This window comes from Malus sylvestris, chromosome 14, assembly GCF_916048215.2.
Source record: "Malus sylvestris chromosome 14, drMalSylv7.2, whole genome shotgun sequence".
In the NCBI taxonomy this organism is placed as follows: domain Eukaryota; kingdom Viridiplantae; phylum Streptophyta; class Magnoliopsida; order Rosales; family Rosaceae; genus Malus; species Malus sylvestris.
The window spans coordinates 2,796,255-2,816,192 of NC_062273.1; the positions used below are offsets into that span (position 1 = coordinate 2,796,255).

Genomic DNA, 19,938 nt, shown 5'->3' on the forward strand with positions numbered 1-19,938 from the left:
CATAATATGCTCACATATCTGAACCAACCTAAAAACCAAGAGCTCACAGCTCTATCTTCAATTAAAACATAAATGTTACGTATATCAACCACCGCTTAATTGTGCACGTGAAAAGCATGATACTCGTTGTCGTTATTTCATGGACACCCATGACCCTTAACGTCCTCTAAGTTTTTTCTTAATTTTGTTTTTTGCCGAGGCCAACTAGGTTGTGGTCATACACGCTAAATTTCGGGTCCAACATACGTGCACTATAACTAGTGAACATTCCCGCTTCCCATATTAAGTTGTAGCCAAGCACACTATATGCACACCACATGCACATTAAGGAAAAAATTTCACAAATTTCTGCAATTGAACACTTGAACCAGAAATTGTTCCATCCCGGTTTTGTAGCACGTGAAAAAGTAAAGTTTATTCCACAACCCATAGGCTCAACATAAAACACAAACCCTAATTTAACTTCTAAGTATTAATTCATCTTACAAACAACCCACTTATTCCCTAAATCATTGATGTAAAAAAGGTAACTTAATTTCTGGCCAAAATAGAAAATATGGTACAAAACCCAACTCACTCCTCTCATCTCTCTCTCTCACATCCCTTTGTTCGAAATCAGAAGTACAAGGTCAACCCAAAACCCAACTCACTCTTCTCACCTCTCTTTGGACTTCCATCTCTTCAAAATCTAAGCTCAGAGATCTGATCTCAACTCAGAAACCCAGGGCTCACAGAGCTCTCTCCACATCCTTCTCTTCCAAATGAGAAAAGTGATGCAATGGGCTGATGATTTTTAGTATTCATATGTGGGTATTTTATTAATTTCGGTTTTTGCATGGTGTGCCTGGCTTGTGCATGGTCAGTTATATCCTAGATGTTTTTCTTTACAACTATTTCTATGAAACTGGGAATTATGTATCACGTTCTCTTTGCAAGATTAAGTCGTTCAAAATCATAGAAGCATCAGTGAGAGTTAATGCTATACCTAGTGCATTTTGAAGGCCCACTGCCGATCCTGTAGCAAAAAACCGAACTAATTTTGGTTTACCGAATCGGTTCAATTTCAATTTTTTAAATCCTGTCCAGAAATTTTTCGGTTCGATTTTTCATTTTTTCAGTTCGATATCTCGAGCCGAACCAAGCCTAATTTAAACTATATTTTATAAACCATAATTGTTAATTATTGGATTATTACTTAAGTGTCGGTTAACGTACTTGTTTTCTATTAATGGCACATCACATAGTATACAAATGTGGTCTAAAAATTAGTGACACTCATACATATTTGTGTAGATATTCCCTCCCTCTCCAACCAATTAAATTTCTCCTAGCTCAACTAATTAAGAGGCCTCTCGAAATGTTGCTATAATTACTTTACAATTAATATGCAGTAATTTTCCGTACACTTTTTTTAGGATGAATACGATATTTCATTCATTGATAAAAAGGCATTATAAATATATATCATGAAGAGCTCAGCCTCAAAAGGGTCATTGCAAACTCTTTAAAAATATTACAATAAAGCATTACTAATTGCAAAGCAATAAGTAAACCTCAAGCACTCATCCGAGCTCATCGGGAACCGCATGATTACAAAGATCAATAAAACTGTTAAACTTCGTGTTACAGGAAGATTATGTGAGAATAAAATCTAAAACCATAAATTGGGATAGGGAATATGATGCCCATAGATCGATCGCATTATCTAATCACCACCACGACCCCAGAACATGAAAAGAAGTAGATCTAGCAAATCAAATAGCTCCACCCTTCACACATAGATCCCAAAGAGGTAGCACACCAAAACAAAAATTAAAATCAAGCACTCTCATGTAGAGAGCAATCAAACTAGCAAACTCTCCTACATAGAGAAATCAAACCAAACTCCAAGATAATTCTTGGAAATTATTAAACAAAAACAAATAAAAGGATAAAATCATGTTACCACTCCCCATCCTCCAGACATCCAAAAGTCATATCACTGCACCGGCTAAACCCATAGTGTCGTCATGATTAAACTCAATCCAGACGTAAATCGTCATCTTCCATAGCTTCCCACTTCAACCCTATATCGAATGTGATAATTGGATCCAAAATCTTGTGTTTAGCTGTGTGCATGGGTCAAAAGACGATCACTATTACGGTGACTAGAACGTTTCACAGTGACAATTCAACACCAAATAAAGTCAATGGAAAGTGAGAGGAAAGAGACGAAAAATGATCTTCAAGAAGATTGCCGCCGACCCCAAATCCAACGGCAGGAGCCAGCGGCAGAGAATTTTTCCTTTGGTTTTTCTCTAGACGGCTAGGGTTTTTCTACCACTTCACTTTTGGCGCGTTTTTTGTTTTTTTTTTTTTTTTTTTTTGTGCTTGAAAAACAATTCCTCGTATACTTAAACAAATCAATCAAATGTAACGTTAAGCATTATGCAAATCCAAAATATTGTATTAATTCAATAGCTACAAAGTTATAGAATAATTTTGATAATTAAAACAGAAAGCTTGGTTATCTTATCCTTTGTACCAGTAAGTAGTTCTTACGTACGTGAGATATATATGTTGTTTAATCGGCGGTAAATGTGAGTTCATAATTTATAAATTAATAAAGCAACCTAACGTGCAAGAGGTATTGCCCTGGCGATCAATTTGTTTTCTTTTTAACTCAATGCATCTTGTGGGTTCAAACACTCCTTCCTAGAAACAGAAAATCATTTGTAATAAATAATTAACATAATTTTTTTTTCCCTATCATATAAAAAGAAATTGTACATATAAAGTGCACAATTTGAAAAATGGTCTAAAGATTAAAAATGAGAAATTAGGTTCTCATCCGTCATTTTGATATTCCATTGATTAAAACCCTATTCTTTTTCAATTTTTTATCAATGTCATTGGGTATTAATAACATCATTAATTATTTCAATAATAAAATATTTTTTATTTCTAAATATATTCATTTAGTGTTAAAAATGTTACAATTAGTATATTTATATTTATGGCTAAGTTTTTTATCATATATTTTTAATTTTAGTTTGTACCCATTTTTAATTTGCAACACTTTTTTAATTTGTGTCAATTTTCTTTTCAGTTTTAATTTGTACCCATATATTAATTTCTTTTTGTGCTCATATTTTTTTAAGTTTTATTTGTATTTGTACCCATATTTTTTCATTTATTTGTACCCATTTTTAATTTTGCTAAATGTACCCATGCTAATTATATGTATTTATTTTATGTTTTAAAATATATGAGTAGTTATTTTTTAAAATTTGTTAATAATTATATGGGTACATTATTTTCTTGCTATAATTTTGTGAAGAACAATATTACTCTAATATTTATTTTTAAGTATTTATTATATTTTAAAAATATTATTTGAATTTGTTTAAATTTCATAATTTGTGGGACATTAAATGCATAAATGCACGAGTTAAATCTCTTAAATGATGTTAAGGAACTTGATAAAAATATTTAAACAAACAAAGTTTTAGTTTAACAATTAGATTGATTAAGGACCAGACCCAAAATGACCCAATTAAAAACAAGTAAACGCAAACAGTAAGAAGTCAAGATGAGGCACAAAGGCTTTTTTCATCGTGCACAAGCGCGTGGAAATTTCAAAACAGCTCAAAAATCTGTGTTTCCCTTCTCCTTTCACTCTCCTTTTTGCTCGATCTCACTTGCCTAACTTCAAACCATTAATTCAATCATCATCATCTGCTGCTATATATACATTGTTTGAAACCTACGTAACTAAAAAAGATCAAACAACATACATAGAAACCTGAAATTTCGGTAGCTGGTGGTAGGGTAGAGGGAGCTCGAGAAACAGATGCAATGGAGGATTTACCACCTGGACATAGATTCTACCCAAAAGAGGAAGAGCTGATTTCGTTTTACTTGCAGAACAAACTTGATGGGAGGAGTGAGGAGTTGAACCAAGTTCTGCACTACTACAATATTAGCTTTAGGTGACAGATGATAGTGGCGGATATTAGAAACATCATGTCGGATAAATTATATCTGACACATCATTTAATTAGTGGCGGATATTAGAAATATCTTGTCGGTTATATCCGACATAAAGTCTTGGCAGATATTTACTGGCGGATATCAAAAATATCTTGTCGGTTATAACCGACAGTATTTTTTAAAATATTTTTGACAGATTCTGTCGGTTTTTAAGTTAATGGTGGCAGTTATAACCGACAGAAATTCACTATCTTATTATTTTACTTTCTGGCGGTTATTATTTTAGTATTCTGGCGGTTATAACCGACAGAAATAAAAAATTTATAATTTTAAAATGTTATATTGATTAAAAATAAATAAATAAACACATTTTTTAAATATATTTTTTTCACTCATGACTCTAAAGTCTAATGAACCCAATTCCCATGAGCCATAAATTTTCTGAGAGAATAATAACAACAAACTACAATCTGAAGCTCTATCATTTTTGTAATAAGGATTATGCTCCCTCATAGGCAAGCAACAAGATACAACGAAATTCAAACAATTTTTTTCAATGCGTCACAAAACACATTGTCTGGCACATAAACATACATGAACATCTGGTGTACTCTATCATGTTTGATTTTATTATTTTAAAATGTTATGTTGATTAAAAATAAATAAATAAACACATGTTTTAAATATTTTTTTTTCACTCATGGCCCTATCGGATATAACTGACATGAACAAAGCAAAATTTTGGAAGGTTCTCTAAATGTTTTTTTTTTTTTGTGATTTTTTATATACAAACATATTTGACGGTTGGATCATTGAAACTAGTTTTGTAGAATGCATATCCTGTCAAATTGATAGATTTAACAAACATTTAAGAGTTAATGTTATACTTCCATTAAGTATAAAATAAGATTTATCCACTAGTGTAAATATTTTAAATTGAAGATCGAATTCATTCATTGCATTCTTATAGGGTCGAGGAGTGTAGCTGTAAAAAATCATCAAAATCGAAGCTAAAATAGCCGTTAAATTGTGATTTTTCATTTATAACCATCAAAAACTTTTGTTCCGTACCTAATATCTGAATGTTTGTTTTTTGCGATTTTTTACATATGCGATCTCGGAGTGTGTACAAACAAGTTTGACGGTTGGATCGTTGAAAAACGTTTCGTAGCATGCGTATCACATCAAAACGGTAGATTAAACAAACACTTAGAGTTAATGTTATACTTCCCCATCAAGTATAAAATAAGATTTTGTGGTATCCACTAGTTTAAATATTTTAAATTAAAGATCAAATTTATTCATTACATTCTTATAGGGTCGAGGAGTGTAGCTGTAAAAAATCATCAAATTCAGAGCTAAAATAACCGTTAAATTGTGATTTTTTGTTTATAACCGTCGAAAACTTTTGTTCCGTTACGTAATCTCTGAATGCTTGTTTTTTACAATTTTTTTACGTATGTAATCTCGGAGTGTGTACAAATAAGTTTGACAGTTGGATCGTTGAAAAAAGTTTCGTAGAATGCATATTGCGTCAAAACGGTAGATTAAACAAACACTTAGAGTTAATATTATACTTCTATTAAGTATAAAATAAGATTCCACTAGTGTAAATATTTTAAATCAGAGCTAAAATAAGCGTTAAATTGTGATTTTTTGTTTATAACCGTCGAAAACTTTTCTTCCGTTACTAATCTCTGAGTTTTATGTTTTTTTTTTTTTTGCGATCTTGTAGTATTTACAAACAAGTTTGATGGTTAAATCATGGGAACTAGTATCGTAGAATGCATATCTCTGTTAAATTTGCCTAAATTTTGAAGTGGGAAAAATAATTTGCGCTAAATTTTTATTTATGTTTTTCAAGTATTAGTTAGACAATATTTAGTTTGTTTATCGCATATTTTACATGGGTTATTATCTATTAAACCAAACAATTATTTATTTAATTTTTTAAAACGTATTCTATTTAAATACATATGATTTATTTAGGGATACTTTGGATGTGGTCCGTAATCCTTAACATTCTTTGATTAAAACCTTAATAGTATTCAAAGTTTGATCAATGTCCCTTGACTTTGTACACCTCATTATATTACTATTAATATTTTTATTTTTATAGTTTTGACATTAAATGTTTGATATTTTATGAGATTTATAATCCTATAAATTTAAAATCCCTCATTATAATACTATTAGAAACGGTTACAATAAAAAAATTCAAACATTTTGATTGAATAAATGGATAAAAACTATGTAAAAATAAGAAATAATAAATGGCAAAAGAATGTATCCATAGTGTTAAAAAAATTGGTACATTTCACATATAACAAAGTGGTACATTAATAAAGAAGAATGGGTACATTATAAATAAATTAGGGTACATATAAAAGATTAAAAATTATGAGTACAAATGAATTTTTAAAAATATAGGCGCTAAAAGAAATTAATACATGGGTACAAAATAAAACTAAGAAGAAAATACTACAAATTTAAAAAAAAATGTTGCAAATTAAAAGTGGGTACAAACTAAAAATATAAATATATGATACAAAGTTTAGGCATAAAACATAAATATACCATATGTAATTTTTCTATCATTGATTAAATATACAATGTCACGTGACGGTATACACATGGGTACAAACACAAATAAAAAATTAAAAAATATGGGCACAAAAAGAAACTAATATATGGGTACAAATTAAAAATGAAAAGAAAATTGGTACAAATTAAAAAATATTTGCAAATTAAAAATAGGTACAAACTAAAAATAAAAATATATGATAAACAATTTAGCCATAAATATAAATATACTAATTGTAACATTTTTAACACTAAAGGAATATATTTTAAAATAAAAATACTTTATTATTCAAATAATTAAAGATGTTATTAATACCCAAGGACCTTGATCAAAAATTGAAAATAGGATTTTAATCAATGGAGAAACAAAAAGAAGAATGTGAACCTAATTTTCCCATTTATTTATTTATTAAACCAAACGATTATTATTTTATTTTTTTAAATCGTAACAAAATTTTTTTTTGGGGGGGGGGGAGGGAATTTAAAATTTTGGAAGGGAATTTTGGGGGTATTTTGGCGGCCATATTTTTTTCTGTCGGTTATAACCGACAGTAGATGAAAATTTTCTGTCAGTTTGTATTTTAAAAAATGTTTCTGTCGGTTTTAACCGACAGTAATGAACATTTTCCAAAATAAAACCTATGAAGTAGCAGAAAAAAGAAATGGACGCTAAGCCATCTAGAAGAAGACTGAAAGCCCCAAACCCTCTCTCCGATTACACCAACACCATTTCCTCCACCACCACCCTTGCCAGTGCCACCTCTTCGCAGTCATCGTCCTCCTCCACCGTCAAGCTCAAATACCATAATCCCAAGCTCGCCTCCGTCACCGATTACCTCATCTCCGCTTTAGACCCTAAGCCCTCAGTAGTTCCGCCTCCGATACCCTCCACTCATCCTCGCCCTCATCCCGTCTCGTCCTCCGCTTCTGGTAATTTCTCTGCTCCGCTTTCGATTTCTCCGTTTCTCGCCTTGGGTTCGTGTGTGATTTCTGCTTTGTTCTGGTTTTAATTTCAATTTGGGAATCTAGGGTTTCTGGATTTTTCTAGAAAAACATGAGGTCGCTTGGAATTTGTTTGTTTCAATCCTTAATCGTACCTTAAATCTATTGATATTAGTTGAAATGTGTTACTTTTTGTTTGCATTTAAGTGCGTATTTTGAATGCTTTGTTTGAATACTTGAATTGAACTTGATGTTATGCTTCAATAGTGGGAACTTTAACGAAGTACTGTTCAATTTCATCAGATGGTCAATTCATGGTGGTCGCGGAACTTGCAGATTTTGTGCATATATATAGCACACAGGCATATTACAAAGTGCGGCAAGAGATTGATTTCTTTGGGGAGATATCTGGTGTATCAATGAGTCCCGATGACGAGTCTCTGTATATAGGAATCTGGGACCAAACCATCTGGAGAGAAAAACCAACGACGAGTCAAGATGAGGAAGTAATCTTATCAGTGTTCTAAAAAACACTCAAGGCGACCGCCTAGGCGTTCGGCGGTGGAAGCCCGCTGCAATTTGGGGAAAATCGTTTAAAAAATCGATGGGGACTTAGGCGGCCACCTTGGCAACCGTTAGGCGCTCTAGGCAATCTAGACGGCGCTAGGTGGCGATCTAGGCGATTTGAAATTCTTGTCGTCGCACAAGGTGCTCTGCAACTCTCGCCACCACTGAAGGCTCTGCAAGACTGCAACTCTCTCGCCTCGAACTCTCATAGCATCTGCAACTCCAAGTTTCCAACACCTGCATCGCATCTCACACCTTGCATTTGGCATCTGTACCTGCATCGGAAACTATGGCTGCTTGCTAGAGATTTCTGGAAAAACTCAGAAGAGAGAGTGCGAAAAGAGAGAGAGAGAGAGAGAGAGAGAGAGAGAGAGAGAGAGAGAGAGATGGAGGGAGAGAGAGAGAGGGAGGGAGAGAGAGAGAGAGGGAGAGGGAGGCTTAAGCATTTGAATATGTGGTGGTGCAAGTGCAACCGTGCAAGTGGAGGACTGGGAATCCAAGGTCAAAAGCATGGTTTTAATTATAGAACTATGGACTCTGACATGGTTTTAATTATGAAACCACAAGGTGGACAGGTGATGTGAACGAGTAGAGGTGAGGTGGACAGTTTCATGGTTTTAGTAATGAAAACCACCCACCATGTGGGCTTTTTATATTTTTAAAAGTTTGGTGTGTGTATATATATATACACACACACACACATATATAAATCTTATATAAATTATAAATTATTTAGATAATATTTTGTATTTTTTCCTAGGCAAGTATATCATATATGTACAAAACACATTCACATATGTATCTTCTTTTATAAGAAATAACATATAAGTCAATAATTATTTACATTTGATATAATGAATTTAATTAATTCATAAAATATATAAGAAATTTACCTAAATCCGCCTAGACCCCGCCTAGCCGCCTAGGCGCTAGCCCGCCGCCCGACTAGCGCCTAGCGTTTTTTAGAACCTTGAATCTTATCTCTTGGTTTCGCCGGTTTTAGGGTTGATTTTTGTTTCTTATTTCCTTTGTTTTTGTCCATTGTATGAGAAGTTTCTGTTTTCTCTTCTGTTTTTCTGGGATGGATTGTTGTGTTTTGTGTTGGGAAGAAGGTTGGTGGAGTTGGCTTTTCTCTTCTATTTTTCTGCAGATTCTGATTTCGAGCAGAACGGGAGAAGAAGGGTTATGCTCTCATGTCCTATTTATTTTTTTTATTATTAATATATTTGATGTCGGTTTTATCCGACAGAAAATGCTTTAGTTATTTTTTATTAATATTTCCTGTCAGTTATAACCGACACAAGTTCTGTCAGTTATATATATTTTCTGTCGGTTTTATCCGACAGAAAATGCTCTTATTTATTCTTTATTAATATACTTTCTGTCGGTTATATCCGACACAAGTTCTGTCAGTTTTAGAGTATTTTCTGTCGGAAAATTCATTTCCTGACGCTAGCAATTTTGTTGCTTATTATATCTGCCACTGCATCCATTTTATGTCGGATTTTGCATAATATTTGACAGTAATATATGTTTCTTGTCGGTTTTTGGACCGCCAGAAATAGATAATTTTGTAGTAGTGCTGGACCAAATCATACCCGTCGTTTACATTTATGAGTTTGATCCATGGAAACTTCCACGTAATTCAACATCTCTCTCTCTCCTTTTAATGATTACTTGTTGGATTTATGCTAGCTTCTAGCTTGCCCAGCCATGGAGTTTACACCATATTATAGCTAGTGTTTGCTTTTCATCACTTTCCCTACGACCGTGCCAGTTTTAGGATAATGAATGTTATATATGTTTGTATAGAGCACTAATTTACAGCATCGTGTACATTGTTGATATTCAGTGAATACTGTTCAATTTCCTTTTTTGGTATATATAAAAATTAAAATATGATATATGAAGCTAGTAGTTTGCTAGCTTAGCATGCAATTTCATAATTTACACTTTAATTAATTAATTAGGTTTATAATGAATTAAAAATTAACAGAGGTTGCGGGAGAGGTGAGCCATGGAGATTCAGAGCAGTGGTTCTTTTTCATCCCAAGACCAGAGAGTGAAGCTCGAGGAGGGAGACCGAGACGACTCACAACAATTGGGTATTGGAAAGCATCAGGATCTCCGAGCACTGTGTACTCTTCCAATTCCAATTACAATCGTCCCATCGGCCACAAAAGAACCATGGGTTTCTACATTGGCAGAGCTCCCCGTGGAAAGAAAACCGAGTGGATGATGAATGAATACAAAGCCATCGAAGCTCATGCTGATCATAATAATCAACTATCAATGGCAGCTTCTTCATCAATCCCTAGAACAAGTACTCCTTCTGCTCCCACGGTGAGTATACGTACTAATTAATTTCTTACCTCAAAATTAGCAATGTTTTAAAACTTCACAAACCACACGTCTATTAGAGAGGCTGCCAGCAATCATGTCCAAATAAAATTATAGTTTTCTAGAATTTCATAAACTCAACTGGAATTAATAGTCTAATAACATAATTAATGAAGTTGCTTTGTGTGTGTATAACATACGGTTTTGAGAAATTACAAGTGAATATTCTTGCTCCTCAGCGACATGTTACACCATATATATTCTGAATTGGGCGCACAAAAGAACATTTAATTACTTCATAGAAGGGACACCAACAAAACTGAACATGTTAGTGGTGCCAATAGCCATAACAAGTTAACAGCTGATGAAACCATATGACAGGACCACATTGTTTTTAAGGGAAGTGGCCTAATTGATGGCGTACGGCATTGAGTTTCAGTGCAGTTAACTATATGCATCTAAATCAATTTAACTAACTAAACTTCATAATAATTCATATTATAAATTTTAATGTTGATATATGTTGGCATGCATACATGCAGTTAAGGCAAGAATTCAGCTTATGCCGAGTGTACAGGAAATCAAAATCCCTTAGGGCATATGACAGAAGACATCCAGGGATTGAGATCACAAGAAACCCTAGCTTAAACATTCAAGCAGCTCCTGCTCAGGGTGCAAATCATCTGAATCAATGTTCGACAACGTCGAATAGGAACCCTCAGAAAATGGGACAGAGAACAAACTTAAGCTCACTGGAGAGTTCATCCTCAGGAGGCCATGCCTCTCAATCCTCTCAACCCGAACAAAGTGGGATTTTGCCAATGGCCGTTGATGATGAAGCTATTTGGGATTGGGACGAATTAATGGACAACTGGCTTTAAGTGGTGGACAAAAATTGATAAAAGGTTAAGTTTCCACTACTGGAATGTTTAGCTACTAGGAAAATGGATTAATGCAGGTGGAATCATTTGTAGGGTTTATCCATTCTAAGGTAATGTCTGTACTACAATTTGGAAAAGAAAGCCAAATTCATATTGTACGAGATGCCCTCACAAGTCTAACCTATCTTGATGCCTTTTGCTTAGTTTGAAACAAATATACATAGGTTCTTTGTCAAATGTGTTTTCATTGTATTATGTATGTTTCTAATCGGACTATTCTGTATAACCTTGAAAGTTTGCAGAAGTACCTACAGAATTTATCACTTTTTTTTACATTTATGTGTTGGTAATATTAGAATGATGGGAATTGTTATGATTTGGAGTCCAACTGATACAAGTATTCACTGTATTAACTTTTATATCAAGTGCACAAAACTGATATTTTGTATAAGCAAAAGTTTTGATCAAATTCTCTTTTGGAAGTGATTTTTGCTTTTCTGTTTTCTTCGTGTACACTCTTATGTGTTTTTTATCTTTTAAATTGATTAAATGAAAAGAAAATCAAGAAACCCAAACAAGAGAATGAGTCAAAGAAAGAGAAAATAACTTTATTCAGCAACACCTCAAACTCTTTTGCATGAGTTATTCCTATTGATAACGGTAAGTTCAAAGTATCAACAATATTAAGAGATGGTGTTTTACCACAGTGGCAGAAAATGGTCTTGTCTATACATTATGATTTTGGTTCGATCCGCACCAATTTTTCTCTCCCCTAACAGCTAACTTTCTAATCATTAATAATATCGCTATTACTAGAAAAGATATCAATAATATTGACGGCCTATATATACATTTGGGTAAAAGGAAGTTGGGAAATGTACAAGAGATATATGAACCTATAAACCCCTCCATCAACGTGAAATTTGGAGGGTGTGTTGTATATGGAGTTCGATGAACCTTGCTTGACTCTGAAATCAAAATGTATTCAATATAGACTTTTAAGGAGTTAATAAAAGTCACCCTCTCACTAGTAGGAAAAACAGCTTGCGCGATGAGATTTTGCGCGACGAACCATATTTCGTCGCACAAGAGGTACTCACGTGACAGAAAAACAGTTTCGTCACACAAAAAAGATAGGAAAGAAAAAAAATTTGCGCAACGAATACTTGTTGTCGTCGCGGAAAGTCAACAAGAAAATGCAAGGTTTTTTTTTTTTTTTTGCACGAAAACCTTGCATTACAAAGGGTTCGTCACACAAGTTGCTATCAGTTTTCACTCAAACCATTCAATGCAGGTGAATCAAAGGAATCGATATTGCATTTAGTATAGATGTTTGCGTCACAAAGCCTTCGTTGCGCAAAGGCCCTAACCTTCCTATAAATATGCGCTTATGTTCTCCTTATTCTTCACAATTCTATTCGTGATGTGATGGAGGATAAAAACAAGGATCAGAGCATGCCCGCCACCAACCCGTATGATTTGAGGCAACATTTTAAGTTCACGCATGTGATTGTTGTAGCCATGCGGAATAATTGTCCTACTACTGAGTGGCGTTCTCAAAAATGTGCCCAAGAATGTGAAGAAGGCAGTGATGGATGAATTATTAGTAAGTATACTGTTAATGGATCAATAATTAATTTTGTGAAATTGTTTGTTATATGTTGGAATTAATTATTTGCATATATGTGTAACAGTGTAAGTATACTCTTGCTGATGATAAGAACGAACAGTTGATGGAGGTTACAATCAGTGGCGTTATGACGTCGAGCGGAATGGAGGACTATAGAAATAGTAGTTTTAAATTTATGTTTTTGAGGACAATATTTAAATTGAAGGTTGTTTTATAAGTTATGTATTTGGACTTAATTAGGCTTTAATTCCTGTTTGGTTTTTAAAATAATTGAATGGATTAAGGTATTAATTATTTTTAGAATAAATATTTAAGGTATTAATTATTTTTAGAATAAATATTTAACAGAATATTTGTTTGTATATATAAAGTTTACGTAAAAATAGATATCTATATTTATGTAAACTTTATAATTACAATCAATCATGTTCGTCACTAAAGAGATTGCATGACGAAAGTGTTGTAGCGCAAGATCACTTCGCGCAATAAAGAACTTTGTCGTCGCGCAAGAAAACGGTTAGATTGCATTCAAACGCTCCCATTTATTGCGTAGTTATGACACGTTTGCGCGACGAACAGAGGCCTTTGCGCGACTAATGGGTTCGTCGCGCAAAGGGTTCCTATTGCTATATAAACACAGTTTAAGAACCCTAATTTTCAAAAAAAAATTTGTTTCAAAAGCAATGGCCGATTCTGGAGAAGGTTTTGGCAAAAAGAAACTTGTTGTGTGATCAGAGAGGCATCGATGAAAGCAAGTGTCGTACTTTGAAGACAAAAGTATAGCTGAGGAGTACATCAAACTTATTTATGATATTGGCAGTTTGGTGCGGAATGATTGTTCTGCCGAGTTTAAGTCTTGAAAAAAGGTGCCTGAGAAGTTGAAGAAGTCCATGATGGGGGAGTTATCGGTAAGTTTGTATTAAATAATGTATAATTATTTTTGTTAAAATGTAGTATTTTTAAAATTACAAATTTATTGTTATTGGCATAATGTAGGTTCTTTAGGATGTTGACGAAACCGATGAGAAGCAGCGGAAGGTGGAGGAGGCTTGAATATATATAAAAAAAAAAAAAAAAATTTGAAATAAGATTTTGTGGACTTTATATTTACTTTAATTAATAAAATTTATGCTATGTGGATGAGTATTAATATTTACATTAATTGTAATTTGTATTTGGGATGGTAAATTAGTTTTGTTAATTAATTTAATGTTTAATTAGGTTTGAGTTTTTTATTTAGATTAAAATAAAAAATTACATTACATAAAAAGAAAACGGAAAAACATAAAAAAAATTAAAAAATATGCATTGCGAGACGAAACATGTTTTTGTCGCGCAATTTGTTTAAAAAAAAATTATAAAGTAAAGGAAATAAAATAAAAAAATTGTAAACTGGCTTGATGAATACATTGTTTAATCACACAAAGGTTATTTGTGCGACGAATGAACTGTTAGTCGCACAAAATCATTCGTCCAAAAGTTAACTTTATAATTTGGATTCAGCTGTGCATAAGCAAACTGTAGTAAACTACAGATTTAGCCTCTGCACTCATCCACTTCGATTTTCCTCAATCCGGCATCCGTCATTTCCATTTTCTCTCAATTTCATCATCTAATACTCCCTCCATCTTCTTCTCCAGGTTGATCGAGCTATCTCGGTGTGTCTGGTAAGCTTTTTTTTTGTTAAGGTAAAAGTAATAATGTAAATTCATACTAACGCCATGAATTTCGTTGTCTATAAGGATATTGTGTGTGATTAGCGATTGGTGAAGAACGATTGAGAATGTATTTTCTTCGTTTTATTTTAAAAAATATATATCAAATTAATTAAAAGGAAGACTAATGAAAAGGACTTGAAAACTTTGAGTTTTAACGATAAGGACAAAATAAAGGGTAAAGTGAATAATATCAGGTTTGACTTTTTAGTGTAAAAATGTGGTTTTTCGTTAAAGTGAACAGTATTGCGGGCTTTTTGTTAAAACTCCCTTAATTAAATTATGTTGAACTTGTGTTGTTATGTTTGTATTGTGTTGTGAAATTATATTTATATTATGTTGTTAAATTTGTACGTAACGTACAAATATGTGTTGTGATGTACGGAGTTAATTGTAATTAACTTCGTACTTATTTTTTATTTTTAGTAAAACTTAGTTTCTCATTCGAGAGGATTAGTTGGATTTCGCGCATGGATGCAAAAGCATGACTGTGGTCCAATTAATTCTTGAATTGTCCCATTATTTGGACAGTTTGGGAATGCACAATTATGGCGGTTAGTTTATGGTTGAAGGATTAGGTTTCGGTTGTGGAGATTTCAGTGTCATCTCTATATGTCTTCGAGTGGCACATAGGTATTTGATATCTACGTCGGCCATCTAAAGAACTGTACCGAGATGCTGACGAAATTCATCCACATCGAAATCTAATCTGATGTAGCCGTAAATTATGTGACATAACTATGCATTCTCGAATGGGATAGGGCCCTTACCGGAGGCATAAAGTGACACTATCATTTGTATGAAGTTGTTGTGATTGTTGTACTGTTATTGTGGTTCCAAGAATTATGAACAGGACGTGGATACAAAACCCGAATAGATGTGCGGACGAATCCTTGGATGGATTCAAGGATTTTATTGACTTTGCACGTACACACAACCCGGGTGCAACTAGAATCCGGTGTCCTTGTAGGAGGTGTAACAACACGTTAAGGGAGACAATTGAAAATGTTCGATTTCATTTAGTAAGGAATTGAATGGTTGAGACAAATAATACTTGGAACTATCATGGGGAACAATTAGACAATACAAGGCCTTCAAACACCACAAGAATGGACAATGTTGAACTATTGTGGATCCTAATGAACAAGTCATGGATATTATAAATGATGTTATTCCATTTGCATCAACAAACACCAATCAGGAAGGGGAAGATGACGTGCCTACACTAATGGACAGTGCAAAGTTCAAACAATATGAAAAACTATTTAAAAAATGCCAACCAAGAGTTATACCTGGGGTATGAGAGCTTTTCGGTTTTCACGGCCATTGTGGAACTAATGCACGAAAAAATAAAGTATCGTATATCGAACCAGTGTTTCGATTACTTTTTGGGGGTTTTCAAGAGAATGCTTCCAAATGACAATTGTTTGCTAAAAGACCATAAACATGCGCAAAAGGTGTTGAATGGTCTTGGATTGGGTTATGAAAAATTTCACACTTGCAAAAACAATTGTATTTTATTCTACAAAGAGAATAAAGCATTGGATAAATGCCCTTATTCAATGAGTCAAGGTTCAAAATGACATCTCAGAATAGAATGACTAAGATCCCACAAAAAATCATGCGTTATCTGCCTTTGAAACCTATGTTGCAGCGATTGTATATATCGACGCATACTGCCACTAACATGAGATGGCATAAGGAAAAATGGGTAGACGACGATGTGATGAAGCATCATGCAGATGGGGATGCATGGAAAAAGTTTGATCGAACATTTCCTGAGTTTGCTGCTGATCCCTAGAATGTTAGATTGGGATTTTCCACTGACGGATTCAATTCGTTTCGGGTTCTAAACCGACACCACAGCACTTGACCGATTTTCGTATTCCTCTATAATTTTCCCCCTTGGAAATGCATGAAAAAAGAATACATGATGATGACTCTTTTGATAACTGAGGATCCTGGAATGGGCCGTTGGTTGATGAGCTAAAGAATTTATGGACAAATGGTGTGCACATATACGATAAATGCACTGGGAAGAAGTTCACTTTCTGGCAGCAATTATGTGAACTATCAACGATTTTCCCACATATGCAATGGTTTCCGGGTGGAGCACTAAGAGTTATATGGCATGCCCTGTATGCAAGGATGATGTAACACCTGGTTAGCACGCGGAAAAAGTTTGTTACCTTGGTCATTGAAAATGGTTGCCATGGGACCATGAGTGGCAGGAAAAAGAAAAAGAGTTCGACGGGAAAACAGAGCATCGCCTCAGACCTAGAGAATGGTCTGGTGATCAGATTTTAGAACAGCTTAACCGTTTGGATTTTGCTCCGTTAGGAAAAACAGTGAGTAGAACCAGACCTTCCACACATATGAACTGGACGCACAAGCCTATTTTTTTAAGCTCCCGTATTGGTCGAAACTAAAATTGAGACACAAGCTCGACGTTATGCATGTTGAGAAAAATGTATTTGACACATTGGTGGGCACCATTCTAGATATTGAGGGCAATACAAAGGACACGATCAAAGTTCGTCTTGATTTGGAAAGAATAGGCATACAAATGGGTTTATGGATGAATAAGGGCAGAGATAAAGCCATAAGGGATCTTGTGTATTTTTCCATGAAACTGAATGATAAAAAAGAGTTTTTAAAGTTTATATCGTCTGTAAAGTTTTCCGATGGCTATGCTTCTAATATCGCGCGTTGTGTGAATGTTGACGGGGTAAATTTGCTGGACTAAAGAGCCATGACTGCCATGTGGTTATACACGCCTACTTCCTGTGGGTATTCAACATCTATTGCCGGAAGATGTTGTGAAGTCAATCAAGTTGTTGTCTAGTTTTTTTCCTAAATGACAGCAAGAACGTTGCGAAAGTCAGACGTTAATCAGTTGCGCCATGACATTGTCCAAGTCCTATGCAAGTTTGAGATGATATTTCCTCTAGCTTTCTTCACAAGCATGATCCACGTAATGGTTCACTTGCCTGAATAGGCATTGCTTGCTAGTCCTGTCAACTATTGCTGGATGTATCCAATAGAAAGGTATATATTCCTCATCATCTGTTCATGCATCATTAACCCATGCTTACTAATTTGTATCGTATCGTTTTATTTTTGCAGGCTTCTCGGGGTGCTGAAAAAAAATGTACGCAACAGGGCGAAGCCCGAATAATCAATTATAGAGGCTTGGGTTCAATATGAATCACTTACATTTTGTGGAATGTATTTAAAAGATGTGGCGATGACTTTCAATTGTCCTCAGCACAATAATGACGAAGGTGTGAGAAAGGAGAAACTTTATGTTTTTGCCCAATGTGCACGACCCTTTAAAGATCATGTACGAGGTGAGTCGTTTTCCAAAAATGACATGGAGGTAGCGCATTGGTTCATACTGAACAATTGTGACAATATAATGGCATACCTAGATGAGCTTGAAGAGATGATGAAGCAAGAACATCCATCACATTTGTATGCCAAGAAACACCAAGAATTGTTTCCACAGTGGTTTCTCGATTGTGTAAGTTATAAATATTTTGTATTTGACATATACATTGTAGTATTTAATTTTCTCAAACTAAAAAGTATATGTTTTTGTATAATGTTAGGTGAACAAATTGAAAGCATCGAATTCCTCCACTTACAGTGAAGAATTATATAACTTGGCGTTCGGCCAGATTCGCGCTGAATTGTTCTCGGGTTGCCATGTTAACGGCGTCAAGTTTTTGGGGGCTTCACGAGATTACAAGTTGTGTATATAAAACAGCGGTGTCCATGTCCCAGGTGGAGGTGAAAGTACGGACATTGATTTCTATGACAAACTAACAACTGTCGTGCAATTGCTTTACAAAGACCGATGCCAAGTGATCATGTTTAAGTGTCGATGGTTTGATACAAACCCAAATAGGCAGGGAAGTGTTAAAATCAACCATGGCTTACTATCTGTGAACACTAACAAAACTTGGTACGATGACGACCCTTACATTTTGGCGAACATGGCAAAACAGATTGTGTATCTAGATGACCCTAAAATCGAGAGAGGTTGGAAAGTTGTTCAAAAGATAGATCAGAGGAATGTGTAAGGTATACCAGAACAAGACCCCACTAACGACGACATCGACAACGTCGCTGACCAACGTTTAGAATCTTCAATGGAAAATGAGGCGGAAATACTTCAAGATACAAATCATATCCAAGAACAGTTTCAGATACAAGGAGTGGCTTCAATCGAAATACCAATTTAGTCAATTACAATTGACCTCAGTAATCTTTTGCAATACGATGATGCAGTGGGTCTGAACGACGACGGTGACGTATTTATATAGGAAGAGGATTGGGGGACCGGAAGTGATGATAGCGACGATAACGAATGTTATTATAGTTTGGATGATGAATAATGCAATTTATTTGTGACTTGCTATGTAAAACATATTAATTGAGTTTTTTGTTACTTAGTTATCTTATGTTATAAATAAATTGTTTTTATTTGAATAAATATAAATTTTAAAAAAATTAGCCGGGTAAATTAAATTTTCAGCTCATTGCGCGATGAACACTATATTATTCATCGCGCAAATGGCATTTGCGCGATGATTAATTACTCTTCGTCGCGCAATGAACTGAAAATTTGACTTTGTGGGCGGGCACGAAAATAATTTCGTGAAAATTTGAATATTTTGCGCGATGAATATCTTCTATTCGTCGCGCAATAACCTCAAGATTAAACTGAAATCACAAACACTTTCCCCTCACCTCTTCCTCTCTGTAAACTCTCCCTTCGACAGCCATCTCCCTCAACTCTCCCTCGCACTCTCTTCCTCCTCCAACAGCCCTCTCTCTTCCTCCTCCGACAACCCTATATATTCTTCCTCCAACAGCCGTATCCCTCTGAGGTAATTTTCAATTTACTTAACTCTAGTAAATTTAGGAATTAGGGTTCCAATGTCCTGTGTTTTTTTTAATTAATTGGTTTCTGGTTGCTCGAAATCTAATGCTTTGAAATATTGTTTTGATTTGATAATTGCTTTGAATTAGGGTCCTAAACCCTTATGGGAGTCCCCAATCTGTATCCGTCCCCAAATCCAAACCAAATTATATATATAATATAATAGTATTATATAACACATATATATATATATGTATGTATATTCATTATTCACTGAATCCATTACTTTGAGAATATAAAAGTTGCATTGTGTGAGTTGCATTTTGTGGAAAGTTCAAAATGTTTTGAAATGAATCAAAATCTATGAGAATTCAATGGTACTTATGGGAGAATCAAAGATCAGCCAACATTATCAATGTT

General features: G+C 34.3%; 1 protein-coding gene across 1 annotated transcript; it reads left to right on the forward strand.

The window, feature by feature from the left end:
• The first annotated feature begins 7,147 nt into the window (after positions 1–7,147).
• Positions 7,148–11,601, forward strand: LOC126600026 (NAC domain-containing protein 90-like). The gene is made up of 3 exons (XM_050266525.1): positions 7,148–7,485; positions 10,061–10,407; positions 10,947–11,601. Exons 1-3 carry the CDS (start codon positions 7,218–7,220, stop codon positions 11,283–11,285), a joined length of 954 nt encoding a protein of 317 aa, XP_050122482.1. The 5' UTR covers positions 7,148–7,217; the 3' UTR covers positions 11,286–11,601.
• Positions 11,602–19,938: the final 8,337 nt, after the last annotated feature.

Coding starts and splice junctions, on each gene's coding strand:
- LOC126600026 (XM_050266525.1), top strand. CDS start 7,218: ATGGACGCTAAGCCATCTAGAAGAAGACTGAAAGCCCCAAACCCTCTC. Junction 7,486..10,060: donor CGTCTCGTCCTCCGCTTCTG/GTAATTTCTCTG, acceptor AAAAATTAACAG/AGGTTGCGGGAGAGGTGAGC. Junction 10,408..10,946: donor GTACTCCTTCTGCTCCCACG/GTGAGTATACGT, acceptor GCATACATGCAG/TTAAGGCAAGAATTCAGCTT.